The following is a 15969-nucleotide window of genomic DNA, read 5'->3' on the forward strand; positions in this document are numbered from 1 at the left end:
CACTATGAAGTCACAGAATAGCTGAGGTTGGAAGGCACCTCTGGAGATCATCTACTCCAAGACCCTGCTCAGAGCAGGGTCAGCTAGAGCCTGCTGCTCAGGACTGTGTCAGGTCAGGTTTTGAATATCTCCAAGGATGGAGACTCCACAACCTCTCTGAGCAACCTGTGTCAGTATTCAACCACCTACATAGTAAGAAAGCTTTTTTACTTCCGTTTGAATGGAATTTCTTGTATTTCAGTTTGTGCCCATTACCTCTTGTCCTTTCACTGGGCACCACCGAGAAAAGCCTGACTCCGTCTTCTTTCCTCCCCTAATCAAGTATTTATACGCATTGATAAGATCACCGGGAGCTGCCTTTGCTCCAGGCTGAACAGTTCCAGCTCTCTCAGATTTTCCTTTCGTGTCAGATACTTCAATTTCTTAGTCATCTTCGTTGCCCTTCACTGGACTGGCTTGAGTGTGTCCCTGTCTCTCTTGTACTGCAGAGTCCAGCACTGCACACAGCCCTCCAGCTGTGTCCTACCAGGGCTGAGTCGAGAGGAAGGATCACCTCCCTCAACCTGCTGGCAGTGCTGGCCTTTGCTGGCTTACATTCAGTTTTTTGTCTACCAGGACAGCGAGTATTCAGGTCCTTCTCTGCAAAGCCGCTTTCCAGCCGGTTAAACCTGGCGTGTGCTGGTACCTGGGGTTGTTCCTCCCCAGGTGCAGGACTTCATGTTTCCCATTGTTGAATGTTGTGATACTCTTGTGGGCCCATTTCTCTTGCCTGTTGAGGTCCCTCTTTGTACACTTTCTGGCTCCTCTCAGCGTAGAACATATTCAGAAGATACGGGAATGAGAGACTTAGCATCAGTCTCTTGAGCCATTAAATGCCCTGCCTTGTTTTGTATGTATCAATGACCTTATGTAGTTTCTAACAGAAATGTGGACTGTCTGCAGGTGTATGGTTATCGAAAAGTAATCCTGCAGAGCCTGAGATCATCTTTGCTAGTTACTGCTGGGAATGAACAAACTAAAATTTCACTTCCCTGCCCATCTGTTCGGCAACCGAAAGTAGGTAATTTATCTCAGTGGGACGCCTACCACCTGTGTAAAGTTTTTGAAAGAGGTTGTAAGTGTGTGATGACTACAGCCAAGGGACACCAAACCTGAGTGCCTTGTACTCTGTGCTTTACCGCTGTTGTTTTCTGTAGGGTGCCTTCTAGCTTGGTAGTTGCACAACATCAAGCCTGTTCAGTGCCTGTGTCCCTATGAAGCTTACACCGACTCTACCTGCTTTGCCGCACGGCATGCTCTTCTGCTGACTGCGTGCAACTCCTTGCCAGCAGTCGCCCCTCTTTGACATGCGAAACCAAGCACCACCAACATGCTGTATTTTTTACAGCTACTGTTTTATCTCAGTGGCTTTTCTTGAATTATGTATCCTCATCTTTGATGTATGAAATCTCAGCTGATTTAAAGATTACCCCAGAGAGTTCAGCACACCTGGAAATGAATGGAGCAACAGATAGTCCCAACCCTTCCACACCGAGTGCCGACTAGGAAGTTTTACAGCAGTTGGGTACTGGAATACAATTTTTATGAGAGCTTTGTTTCTTCACGTATGGTCTGCGCCCAAGCAATCAATACGTTGGGATGCCAAGTATTTGAGCTCAGTTGCAACATTTGTTCTCAGGCAAATTGGAGTAAAGGAGTTCAAATAAAGAGCTGGTGAATAGGGAGATTGTGGGCTGTTCTGTTAGGGCTAGGCACCAAGGGTTTGCCTAAATAAGGCACGCGAAATTGTGTGTGCCTCTCACTGGGAGGTGAGTAGAACCGAGCAAGTGAATGCAAATCTGGCTGAAAAGCAGTTGCTGCCTGATGTGAGGCTTCTGAGTACGGTATGAAGGAAAAAGAAGCAACAGAGCATAAACTACGTATGTAATGTCAGCAAGATGCAGAATCACAAGGCATATAAAGCTTAAGCGCTCTAGCCTATGAAGCATACTTCAGTTTCTTCAGTGGGTGTTGTGGTCACTCTGCTCACTGCAGAAATTAGACTTCAGGTGAACTGCAAGATCCTACTCACCTCTCTTATGCTAGAATAGCTGGCATCAAGAATGATGCCAGTTACTATGTCTCTAGCATTAATGAAGTGATACCAATTAAAAGCTGAGAGCAACAAGCAGAGCTCAAGTTTGTGGTGCAGTCTGGCCAGAAAAATGGCCTTTTTGCAAGGCAAAGTATGTCCATTCTCTGTATTTTGACTGTTACTGTACCTTAAATTTAAATTCCTCTGGATTTCTAGGCAGTTTCAACCTATTAGCTCTCCACCACACCATCCTGTAGAACATCCTTTTCTCTCCTAACTCTCCAGTTATGCACCCAGCTCATGAACAGAGAACAGCAAGGCATTGTTTTTTTCCTAATAAATGTTCTTTTTAAAGTCCAGCGCCTGACCAAACACTTTCTTCTCACTACTTGGTTACTTCTTCCCTTTCTCTTTTTCTCCCTGTTCCCTACCAAGGGACAGCTAGCACAAGCACAGGGGTTATTGTCATGGCCTTGGTGTTCCAGGGATCGGGAGCTAGAAGATGTTTGCATTTACTTCTGGAGTGTAATTCTGACTGATGGGTTCTTATCAGGTTTGCCAAGTCCATCCATCCAATTGTCTATTTCTGTTCTGAAGACCAAGCAACCATAAAGTTGAAAACTGTGTTGTATTTTTGGAATCTGAAATTTCAGACAATGCACTTATGAATTATTTATGGGGAATGTGTTTTCAGTAATGTGCGGCATAAAATGGAATGAATGCGTATCCATACTTGCCCTGAACTCTCCAAAGTGCATGCTAATAAACAGAATGATAACCTACCATCACTTTTGCCCTGTAAGATTTACAGTGCAAGCACTTTTTTATGTGGTTTAATTCAAGTCAGTTTGTCAACTTAAAGCTCTAGTGTTTTGTTTTAAAGTACAACTTGGTGAGTGATTTTCTATTACTTAAATCTAACTGCTTTTTCCCCCCTATTTCAACCAGAGTTAGTGTCTGTAAATTTTTCTAGTCATGCTGGCATAGAGCCATGCTAAGTTATGTTTTACTTCACAATTAGAAGGAAGTGGCAACTGTGCAGAGCAGCAAACCTTTCATTTAAAATGGCCATTATACAAGATCATGATTCTACAGAATGATTAAGATATTGAAGAATAATTAAGATATCTTTAGGTTTTTGGCCATTTAGAAGTGCTGGGCTTATTTAGTGTTTTTAAACCTCCCTGAAACGGCTTTTTCCGTAATGACAGTAACACAGGACTCTATATTATCACAACTTGGTGTTTACTGTTATCTGAATTGTCTAATGGTAACTTGTTTTCACTGATATAGCTGACAGGGCAGAGATAATTAAGAAACAGAAGAATTTGAGTGCTAGATTTTGCTATTAAACACTCCATGCCACAGCAAAAGAAATTAAGCTGACAAGCAAGAGAGGAAGGAATGTACAGATCCACAGGAAGAGTGGTGTTTAGGTACAGCAATTGACTGTATGTAAAATATTTCACCAAGATAGAAAAAAAAAGAAAAGAAAAAGGTAAAATAAATAATTTCCAAGCATTCACTGAGGCATCTCATTTCCAGGGTGTAAAATAGAAAGCTTGCAATACTTAATCACCCCAACACAACAAATGGCAGCAGGCAGGGAAGAAACCCAGCTCTAGTGAACCAGCGGCAGAACTTCCATTGGCTTCCATAGGGTCACGATTCCACCCCAATATATACTTAGAACTACTGCAGTCCGATTTTGCTCCTCTGCTCAATGAGGTTTTAAATCTTGCACAGCTAGTAACAGTTCTTGCCACAATGGTTAGAAAGTCAATGAAAGCTCACAGTTCAGTAACTAAATGACAAGGTAAGAAACTTCAGAATCATAAAACGGTTATAAGTGCTTGACCTAAAACTATGCAGATCTCCCAGTGACTGTACAATTGAAGCAAAAAGTTGATTTATTATCTGGCAGGCTGGGAATTTGGACTGAGCTTGTGAAAAAAGACAGATTGCTAATCCCTGTAAATGGTGATGGACTTTGCAAGCTGTATGTGGTGGGTTTTTTTTCCCCTAAGCCATGCACCTTAGAGTTGTTTTGTACTTATTTGGTACTCACAAAGTTCTGGCAGTGTACAGCTGTAAGGTAGTCCCAGCTTTGCTGAAAGCACACTAGGAAAAAGAGACAAACGTGGAAAAGAGATCAAAACTAAGGGGTAACACTGAGAGTGGCAGAGAGGAGGTGCAGAATTGCACTGTGACTTACATATGCAACCCTTTGTCAGGGCTTTAGTACATTATAAAAGAAAAAGCACAATTTTAAAGATGATTCATTGAATTAGAGTTTGCTTTGAGGGGAAAGATGCTTGGGGACAAACTTGTAAGAGCAAAAAATTGAGAAGAGAGGCTGTTAAGGCAGGAGAAGTAGGGGGATGAGGTATGGCAGAAAAGGTGATGACAGCTTAGTTTTGGCCCAGAACAATAAAGGGTGAAGATCTTGCTGAAGATATGCTGTGATGACAGAGTGCTTAAAGGGAATAAAAGCTAAGCATGCTCTGAAGTGCAAAGTTATTATCAGGGCCCCAGGTGCTGTACATACACTGAGGTTCATTTTTCTGAAGAGCTTTCAGACTTGATGAGACAGAAACGGGTGTGTGGGAGAGGAGAGAAGGACAATACAAACAGAGTGATTGCAGAGGTGGTTGTTAAACTCCATGGTAGTTCCGTAGTTCTATAATGTCTTTCTTTTATACTGAAACTTCATTCTAAATTATTCTTCTGTCACTGGCAGATCTGATTTAAAAGGTTTCTTTACTTCCCAGCACTCATGTCTTTGTTCACCCTCCCCTTCCAGAATTATTACAACCTCAGTTACGCCAATTCAGCTGCCTGCAGCCATACCTTAAAATAAACGATCTGGGGTTCTTTTTGTTGTTTTTTAGCTACTAAAAGTACACAGAGACAAAAACAATGAAGAAGCCCTCTCAGTTGTATTTGACAGGTTGGTAACATGGCAGCAGGATCTGAGCAAAAGTCCGACGAGGAAATAATAGAAAAGGCCGAGTTACCAGGAGCAAAGAGGTAGGATAACCGAGGATTGGGAGTATTGAGACAGGAGTGCAGAAAGGTGAGGAAAGCAGGTGTTGGTCTCTGACTACAAGGTAAGTGAAAATGGCCTGTTTGTGTAGCAAGGAGGAATGAGAGCAGCAGTAACTCTTATTTCAGTAATGACAGCCGGTTGGATGCTATCATAGGTGAAGCCAGGGTGAAAACTGAGGAAGAAAAATCTCTTGTCAGCCCTGTCTTAGGACACAAGTTTTTTGAGATGCTGTTGCTGGATCCAGTGTCCTTTAGTGCACTGGCTCTGCTTGGTATGCAAAAGGCCAGGGGCAAACCAGCAGTGCTCAGCCCCTTTCAAGACCAAGTCCTCTTTAGCTCTTTACTATTGTTTGTCACACTGGGGAGGGAGAATTGTCCCATAACACTGTCAAGCGCGGCTCATTTCAGTTAGCAAAGGTGTGATGTTGTTACTCAATTCTGCTGCTTCTCTCCAAATTCTCCTATGCAAAGGCTGTAATGTCTGATTCTGTTTTCTACAAGATTTAGTGATAATTGTTCATAACCCCAGAAAACGAGGCATTGAGTTCACTGGTTTGTAGGTCTTGCAGTATACAGGGATGTGTTGCAGTGCAGCGTATCAATACATACACGAGAGAGGGACCTGCAGAGCAATGAAGCGGCAGCAAAAAGGCTGTTGTCATCTGAGTCCACACAGACAAGCTTTGCGTGAGTGCTAGAGGGAGCTGATCTCCTCTCTGTTTCTGTGTAACCCCACCAGGGGAATATGGTGCTCATTTCTGGGTGATTGCATACTGGAAAGATATTGTCAAAGATTGGAGGAGAGTGGCAAAATCTGTTGCTATGCTAGAGGTATGATTTATGAGAGAATATTAAAATACGTATGGCTCCGATAAATGTTGACTGAGACTGGAGCAGAAGGGAGAAATGTAATATTGTTCAAATACTTAAGGAGTATTTGCACCAAAAAAGGAGATGGATTTCTCAGTACCATGCCAGATCTTTAGCTATAACTAATACCGTGAAGCTGGGAGGAAGAAAATCCTCTTTGTTTATCTCTAGCTGACTATCAGAAACATGTTCTTGTTTGCGGCACATACCTTTTCCTCCTACCAAACTCTGAAGCAAAAATTCATAGAACATTTGTGGCACTTCCCATGCTATTCTATTCTCCTTAATTGTATGTTATATCTTCCCCACTGGACTTTGACTTACCTATTTAGACTGCGTGCTCTTTTGGAGAGAGGATCGCTCTTACAAGTGATAGTACAGTTGGTCCCCCTGATCCTGATCAAGGCCCTTTAGGTTATATTGTACCCTATAAATAAGTAATAATGGTAATGATAGTGTGAGATATGTTTGGCTGTGGAATGGCTTCCCAAGGAGAATAGCGAGAGGCTGATTGTTAGCAACAAATGTGAGGAAGCACACTGTAGGGAATGGCTCTCTGTCAGCAGGGAGATGGCTGGATGATCTAATAAGTCTTTTCCTTCTCTAGGTTATGATTCTGTGAATACTGCCTTGGAGAGTTCTCTAAAAGTCTCTGATACTGTAAGCTCTTTGTTATGTGGGTGTGGGTTTTACAGCACTCCGGGAGGCTCTTGCTGAGGACACTGTGTAAATATATTCTGTTTCACATTGTGTGATGTATTTTAAATAAAAGGCTCAGATCTTTTTTTAATTGCTTTGAAATATTCTCCAGTCTGATCTTTTTCTTTAAGAATTAAGAAACTTTGAGATGCCTTTGGAAAATACAGACCCGTTACAGGCAAGAAATACATCCCAACCTGGAGCTGGTTTAAATACATATATAGCACTGTTCAATTTGCCTCCCTCTGTATCCCACAGTGAAGTGTCTGCTTTGAGTCCCAACCTGCATGAAAGTAAAGTGGGAATCTCAGGCTAACTGGCACAGTCCCTTTGTCTCCAATTCTCGATTTAATCTTGTTCATTCGCTTGATGTTTCAGCCTCAAGAATTGCACTTCTCTGTGTTCTTTTTTTGGTTTTGGCACCTTGAGAGTCAGTACATGGGAATATCCCCCAAGGGTGTATTTTGGTCACTGAAGATGCAGTTCACACATGAAAGGCAACGTCCCCTATCCTGACTTCTGGCTTTTCAGGGAATGACTGCAAAGTCAGCTTCTTTTTCTCAGCTTTCATTTCCTATCCAACCAGTCTCTAATGTTCATTAGCATGTTCATCTCAGGCTTGCTGGGCCAAATAACATGCTGGTTAAAACCTGGATCATACTCATGCAGCAGAGAGGGAGAGGAGAAAGTATCTGAGACATTAGCTCAGACCTATGGATCCTAAACCCAGAAATCTGGTGACACAAAGAGGATCCAGTGGACATAATGCATTTGGATTTTCAAAAGGCCTTTGCCAAGGTTCCACACCAAAGTTTGTTAAAGAAATCAAGTTTCTGCAGGATTGGAGGAAAAGTCCTTGTGTGGATTTACTGCTTATTAAATGATAGCAGGCAAAGGGACTTAATGTTCATTTTTCGTGATGCAGAAGAGTTAGCAGTGGGGTCCCCCAGGAACCCACTGGGCTGGTTCTTCATCAGTGACCTGGAGCAAGAAGGGAACAGCAACATCTCCTGGGTGACCTAGTAAGTTTGTGGATGATACTAAGTTCTTTCAGATAGTCAAATGCCATGTCAACAGCAAGAAACTCCAAAAAGGCATCAAAACTGAATGGACAAAAATGTAATCCACCTAGAGAAGAGTCATCAACGCTATGCCTACATGACACTGAACTCAGAGCAGGTGATTAGGCTTTGTGAAGTTAAGAGCTTCTTAGAGCTTCACAAAAGCTTGTGGATACACAAGCCTTGGTGTACCCGTGTTTTGATTCCAATGTGTACTTTTGGTCTTTACCTCTCAAGAAAGACATAGTGGAAGCTAGAAAAGGTGCACAGGACAATTAATTTGATCAAGGGGATGAAGCAGCTGCCGTATAAGGAGAGAGCAAAAAGCTATGACTTTGGATAGGAAAAGACTGGATGAGAAAATGATCAGGGTTTGCAAAATTGTGAAGGTGGTGGATAAGTTGAATGTGGAACTGTTTTTCACCAGATCCCACCACGTGAGAGAGACTAACTGCAGTCGGTCCTTAAAAAGCACTTAATGGCACTAGCAGGATATCGGATTAAAACAGAAAACAAAAGTATATCTTTCAATAGCAATGAACTTCCTGAGCTGGCTGTCACAGGACATTGTGGGAGCAGCAGGTTGAAAAAGAAATTAGGCAAGTTTATGGACAAGAGGTTGGTATGTGGATGTTGAAAGGACAAGCCACGCAGATACCTCGAGCATCCCTAATGCAACAATTGTGAATGCAAGAATAAAGATGGCAGAAAGTGGCTAGCACTCTTTAATTTGGGTAGAGTTCTGCCCTTTGCCCATAGAGCCTGGGTTAACTTGGAGGTGACTGATAAATCAGCACAGCTGGTTTTTCCAGATAACCTCGGGTTGTGTCACTAGTGTGGTGTCTTCAGGTTTGGGGTACTTCAACTGCTGAGGCCACTTCTTGTCTGCATCTGTTTTTTCTCTGCTTTTGTTTGCCCTGTTTGTTCCAGTCAAATAGGGATTTGATATTTGCTTTATAATAACAATAAGCTCAGTTTCCTTTTCTGTAAAATGGGTCTCTTCCCTACCCCTTGAATGTGTTTTTAGCTGTATTTAGCATTTGTAAAGTGCTTGGAGGCAGGCAGTGTTTTATGAATACAAAATAGTGTTAGTCTTTGTACTTAGGCACAATACTGTACTGTAATTCAAAGGCAATTCATGTAACATTAGTAAATCACTTTGAACTTTATGTTGAAAATATAAGCAGTAGTATAAAAATAAAGCTTTTTATTTCCTCTGGTATATACAGTTAAATAAAGTAAGCCTATACAGCTACTAATCTCCAAAACCGTATTGCCAGTATGCTTTGTTGAAATGCCATCACCTTGCAGAAGAGACGTTCTCAGAGTTTTGTACACATTTATGGTTGAAGAATAAATTTTCAGAGACTGTAAATGAAAAGATATCTTTGAACATAGCAATCAAATAATATCTGACACTGCTTGTTTAAAGAAATACACATCTATCTCACTGCCAGAGTATTTATGACTCTAATAAGTTTAGTTATTTTGCCTCATGGGGAAATTCCTGCTCCTCCAAATATCAAACTTGTTTGGGGTTGTGCTGTTTTTTCAGGAAGGAACAAATGATATTATTAGTTAAATGGGACTGCACAATATGAAAATACAATAGTATAGTTTAAAAATTGAACAGTGTGTAAGAAATATATTTTACTAGCAATGGGAAATAGACAACCATTAAAAATTCAATGACATATCCCAAATGCCTAAATAAATAAATAAACAAATGTCACTGTTCAGCCAATTGAGGCAAGGATGCTCTGTGGTTACCTTCAAGAGCACCGTTCTCTCTAATAACCTGCACAGTAATGAGTTCTGTGCATCACTTTTGCATAATCTGACCATTTTTTAGGTACTGTACATTGTGGGACTGTCCAAACTCTGATTGCCCAGCAGGTTTTATTAGACAGAATACCAAGTGGTTTCAGGTGATTTCTCAGCAACCATCCTGGGAATAAGTGGTCTTACGGTTCCCAGAGCAACAGCCACATTTGCGTGGTTGTTGTAAAACTGTGATAGCCTTCCTTCCCATTCAATTTGGAAACCCAGTGCAAAGTAAGATGCACCTGTAGATGTTTAGAGAGTTGTATTCCTGCTGCACAGGCGGTGAAACAGAAATGCTGTGGAAAGAAGGATTTGGCTCTGTGCCAACTTGTGTTTATTTTTGTACTGTTTTTCTCTTTAAAATGTGAACATTTAACGAGCTGTTCTGACTTGTAATGCTTTGTGATGTTTCCTGTTACCTTACTGATGGACTACAAAACTCTCTTACATTAAGAGTTTATAAACTCTTCTGGATACTTATTTAATTAGGAGCCAATGCTGAAAGTTTCTAATAAAATTTCCAAAAGCACTTTAGTGGCTGATTAGCCAAATTTCCAGCAACCTATGTTAATTGTACAGAGGAGAGTAAGGGAATACTGTCACAGCACTGTGCAATGCCTGACCAGAACGGATTTAGCTACCTAGGTCACAGTTCTGCACTAACGCAGCTATACTGGCTTGATCCTGGTGGTACCTACCTCTCAGAGAATTTGGTCATCTCCATGCTGCTCTCTGAGCTGTATTTGGAGTTTTACCCTCTACGTTAAAAGCAAAGGTCAGATTTCTTCATTGAAAGAAGAGCTTCAAAGCTTACCTTGGTCTGTTCTCTCTACTCCCTTCTCTGACCTCGTGCACATGGCCCTGTCTTCCTCATGCTTTGTACACTAATTCTTTGTGTTCCCTCTCCTGATGGAATTTTTGGAGACTTTGTGATAAGATTACTTTTACCAAACTTTAGCTGTCTAAATAGTTAGACTTCTAATCCAAACTTTTAGACTTTAGGAATTTTCTTCTCCCATGATGAGACGTGCAGACTTTCAAGCTCATGAAAGTTCGATGAAAAAATATACATGGGGGAAGTGTCAAAACTAGGATTAGAAAAGAGATTGTTTTCCAGTCTGTTGCGGAGGTGCTCATTGACTTTCCAGAACACTGGCAAATGTACCAAAAAGGTGAAGACAGACTGAATTATCACCATCCTTAAAGGGACAGTTGCCCACCTCATTTTCCTTCTGTTGAGAGGGAAAAACCCATCAAAGAAAATGTGTGTAAGCATCTAGCACTGATGGGACATTTGGTTGCTTGGTTGAACATCTATACGTGAGGAATTTCTGTATGTGGTCTAATGTCCAGCACAGGTACTTCCACAGAATGTTTGGGAATTTTTTCTCCTTGGGAAGCATGAACAATACAAGGTCACTCTTGGCTGTTAATTTGCATTAAAAGAGCATTCAGTATTCACAAGCCAAGTTTGCCAGATCAGTTTTCCTGTTTGAAATGTTCTGACTCTTAGGTGCCTGATCCTGCAGCTTTGACTTCACTGAAGCCATTAAGTGTCACATTAATAATAATAATCATAATAATGAAGCCTGCTTTTACTTATGCTTCTATTCAGATCGTGCAAGGAATACATATCCTGGTTTTAGAGAAAGCTGCATTTCAGGATTTGAGCATTTTGACTGTGTCTCTTTAAATATTCGGATACAAATAAATGGTGAGAAAATTGTCTTTGCGAGCTTCAAACCATTCTAGGTCTACTCTGTTGCCTCCAGCCAGATGCTGTCTGATGTTGCCTAGACAAACCAGGGCAAACCATTATCATGGGATTAAACACTAAATACCTGCAAGGAGCATTCTCTTTATCAGATAGTGCTCTGTTAGCAGAGTTCATTCACTTTATTGCATATATAACTGTGGTGTCAAATAGACTGATTTACAACACCTCGTCTTTTACATAATCTTTGCTATTTGCTGCGCTTGTAATCTGCCAAATCATTTAGGCTTCCCGATAGCAGAAATGCTGTAAAACTTAGATAAACTTGCAGAAGAAATGAACTCGAAGGTACTGCTGAAATCTAGGGCCTGCATGTTTGCTATAAATGCACTGGCTGGTTTGGTTTCCCCCTACCTAATCTGTGATTGAATGTGGCTGCTGGAGAAATTGAAATTTTATGATAGCACTACAGTCAGAGAAGATAAGCATTTGTATGCTAGACTAGATTAATCTAAAAAGAAGTTTTAGGTGTGGCTAATGAAACTGGTGTATGTATTAACTGGGTTTCTTTGGGGTTCAAAGCATCTGTGTATATCTATATAGAGTCTAGTCCAAAACTTTCTCTACGTGAGAAGTCTAATATAGCTTTGTGCTAGATCTCACTATCAGTGCAGCTTATTCCATCTTACGCTGGAGATATCTTTAAGGAGCCTCCGTTTTTAGAGGGTGCTTTCTGAATGCTAATACAAACAACAGACCTCTCTAAAATGGTCTTACTTGGCTACCCAAAACCCCTGTGTTCTTCTGAAATTTTTGGTTAGGGTAACTGTAAGGCATCACATTTGTGTAGGGTTAGCCACTTACATGGTCCAATTGAAACAAAACTAAAGCTGTATTTTTTTTGTTTTGAGTCACTAATTTTTGGCTATTAGGGGTGATTTAAACAGACAGAAAATAGAAGGACACGTAGACAAGCTTAAAATGTGAAAAAGAAATTTGCAAAATCGGTTTCTGATTGGGTAAAATGCAAGCTAGTACATCCCAAGGAAAATAAAATAACCTATAGATAGTCAAATACAGGAGAGAGCCCTGTGAAGTGGTAATGTCAAGTCAGACTGTGTTAGAAACGATGGCAACCATCAGATTCGAAGAAACAATAAAAATTGAAGGAAACCAAAGAGCTGACTTTTCCAAGCAATCATAGCATAACTCCAGTGGTTGCCATTAACATCAGTATTAATCCGGCAGTACCACAGTTAACTCCTTTGAGCTGAGGAAGTATTTCTGTGTCTCAGACATAACTATGAGTTACCTTGTCATGGTCAGTTTTCTGGTGATGGTTGGGACATAACACTCACCGCTGGAGCCAATGAAGGATATTTTGCATGGCGTTGCTAGTTTAGGCAAGGAAGTCTTTTTACCTGCTGCTGCATGATGCTATTGGAGAGCACAAGTGGTAGTCTGCCTTTAGGAGAGACATTGGCCGCTGCTAATCTTTCACATCCATAAACTGTTTTGAATATTTGTGCTTAAGAATTTTTCATTCCATCTGAGTTGTGGAACCTACCCCAGCTGTCTGACTTAGGTGCTTAGTCTTCCTAGGCTCCCACTGTCCTGAAAGGAAAAACAGAGGCTTTTCTCAAAGCAGGAAAGAGCTTGAGATGTTCCATTGTGCTATGGATGAACTCTTTCTGCTTACAAGAGAGTGACCTTATGGAAACCAACCAGCTACGCTGATACCTTAGGTTGGGTGCTGTGAATAATGTTCTGTGCATGTAAGTCATTGAATGTGTGAATTATTTCAGCATTGATAACGTCAGACAGGTTGGTGCTAACAACACAATGGAACAAAGGGAACTTCTGGGTAAAACTCTTGAGTGATATTTCTTGGACTGGAGAACAGCCTCCCTGGGGAAGCAGTGGAAAAGGTATCATTTAAGACATTTAAAATTGGACAGGAGAAAATATATTGTAATGATCAATCCTGTGCTGGTATTTAGATCAGGTCTTGTTGTGTGTGAATATTAATAGGAAGTCTCTGTCTGAAGTAACTGCCATTATTTAGTGTGTGTTACCAGCTTACGTTGACTTGCAACCTTCCCCCACATCTGTATTCACACTTAAAGGACAGCCTGAGTAATGTTTAGCACCTTTGCCTTTTCTCTTGGTGCCTCGAGTGTTGATTTTGTATTGCCTTGCTTAGATTATATTCCTTCAGTGCTTCCACCAGACAGACTCCATGTAGCGCATAGAGATTTACAGGAAGCACATGTAGTTTGGTGGCAATAATAATAAAGTCTCCTGCTGTTTTCAAATCCCTGGGAAACTAAATCAAGTGTAGAGGTCTATTCAAAAAAGTGCAGCATGTCTATAAGTCACTTTACCATTACCTGCGTGGGTCTGCCTTGTACCTGTTTGGTGTATTTGGCTGTCGTAACTCTGAAGTCTGTCCTCAGTCTCCGGAGTGCGACTAAGACATTACGCACCGCAAATGGAAAAGCTGATGAAACAGCTTAAAAAAACCTGAGGACCCATGCTTTGCTCACCTCTTTTTCACTGCCTCTGTTTTGGTATTCCTCATAGGAACACATACAGCAAAATTCGTTCTGTGCTGGTGGCCCCCATCAGACAAATCTAGGTCTAGTCTGAATTATGAAGGCAGGAAGACTGGATTCAATTCCTGCATGATGCTGTGACGCTTAATGGAGCTCCATTTTCTTGGTGTGTTTCTGTAGGTACAAAGCCTGTCTTCTTGACCTGGTTGAAGCTATGAGTCCGATGTCTGCCCCAGGACACCTCTGCAGAGAATCTTACGACAGGAACAAAATACACACGCCTCGTCGTGTGAGCCACAGGCCGTCGTCTTGGTACCAGACCCCTCGCAGCTCCAGAAGCAGAGCAGATGAGCTAGAGGAGAGCCGGCTCCTCGAGGAGATTTTCTTCATTTGACACACCTCACTGGTCTACAGCCTTTCCGTAGAATTTTCAGGACATTTTATTGCTGATTTGTTTGTGTTAAAGTACCATTGTTAAATTATTTAAGTGACAACTGCTTGTCTTCCCTCTCCTAAAACACAGCTGACTAGCATCCAGTTTCATTTTGGATTTAGTAATCATGGTGCAAGGACGTTGTTGGGGTAGACCAATCAGAAAGCATTAACTTTTTTTCCTAAATCTTTCATGTGCCAAGTAATCATTCTAAAATGTATTTTTTTTTAACCTACAACATTTTCTAATAGACTGAAGTCACAGTTTTGCCAGCCTCATATCAGAAATATATTTCATTATCGATTTTTAGCTGTAAAGCAGTTTGCAAGAACTGCCTAACATTCAAGAACCACCAAGTTCAAAGTAGATTATTTTCTAATTAAACAAGTCTGTTTAAAACCTGGCATATTATAAAGGTACAAGTACTTTAGTACTTTTTTCAGTGATTTTATGATCTATTTTTTCCTTCAACATTCTGATATTTAACATGCTGGGATTTTAGGGAGTATATTGTATGCTTAACTATACAGTGTCTAATAACATTAATAGACGATGTTGCAGGCTGATGTACGAAGCATCCGTTTGAAATATATTCCTCTTTAAATCAGTCCTATTTGACAGAGTTTATGTGCTGGCTAACCTAACCCTGAAATAGCAGAACACAGTCAGACATTGTAGTGGTCCAAAACCTATTTGATATACTTTTCAAGATGAAATATATAGTAGTGGTAGTATAAGAACAGTCTTAAGACATTTTCACTAACTTGCACTATTTTGATCCTGTATCCAGGCTCCATTGTAAATAAGACAAATCAGTAATTATTTCCACTAGCGGCTCACAATGCACAGTTCCCTGCTGGCTTTAATTATTCATGCTGTATCTATTTCAGTTTATTTAAATGCACTTCCATCTACTGCATGTACTTCGTTATTTAAAGAAATGTGCCGAATTGGTAAAAATGACTGCAGATTACAGGATTAATGGTCATTTTCTCCACAATGCAGTGTTCATATTTTATTGTAACAGTAGCCACCGGCATGTGTTCCTGGAAATATGAGGCTAAAATACTCATTTTGCACAGTAAAATTGCAGCGAGGGAAAGGTAGAATTGAGCCAGTACGGGCAAGTTTTAGGCCATTTGCTCCCAAACACCACTTTGTGGGCCAGTACAGCTTTTCTGACAGTCTCTTTAGGCAACCCTGCTTATCTTAATGGCAGCGAGTTGCTGTACCGATCCTTGGGGTATCGCCGCTGCCTGCCTCCCACATGCTTACTCCTGCGCCATGTTTGGTGCTCTGCAAGGAGCTAGCAAGGCTTGGCAATGAGGCCCGTGGTGCATCTCTGATGAGAGCATCAGTGCAAGATATCTAGCACGCGCCCCTGGCAGAACTGTGCTCTTACAGCAATGAAACAAAAGGAGAATGAAGGGAAAGATGAACCTCAAGTTACTCTGAGCTGCTTCGTTCAGGCCCAGTCTTAATCACAAATTAGGTGACATCCTTTTTGTGCATCCCAGCCGAATTTTAAAAGCTGCTTGGAGGAGTTTAAAGGAGGGCATCAGCATTGCTGGACCAGAAAATGACTACTGTGGAGAGGCCCTGCTTGGTGTGTCCTGCTGTCAGTGAAGTATTATAGTTCTTTCCAGTATGTCCATCTGCTGTTGAATGTCCCTCTTGTTCTACTCCCTGAG

General features: G+C 41.1%; 1 protein-coding gene across 1 annotated transcript in view; it reads left to right on the forward strand.

Annotated features, from left to right (window-relative positions):
• The window catches only part of KIAA1328 (KIAA1328 ortholog), a 174932-nt gene extending 160087 nt beyond the window's left edge, over positions 1 to 14845 (forward strand). The window contains exon 11 of the mRNA XM_050913687.1: positions 14026 to 14845. Within this exon, the coding sequence (XP_050769644.1) occupies positions 14026 to 14239 (214 nt within the window). The 3' untranslated portion in view covers positions 14240 to 14845. The remainder of the gene's footprint in view (positions 1 to 14025) is intronic.
• The last annotated feature ends 1124 nt before the right edge of the window (positions 14846 to 15969 follow it).

This window comes from Gymnogyps californianus, chromosome Z (assembly GCF_018139145.2).
Source record: "Gymnogyps californianus isolate 813 chromosome Z, ASM1813914v2, whole genome shotgun sequence".
Classification (NCBI taxonomy): Eukaryota; Metazoa; Chordata; class Aves; order Accipitriformes; family Cathartidae; genus Gymnogyps; species Gymnogyps californianus.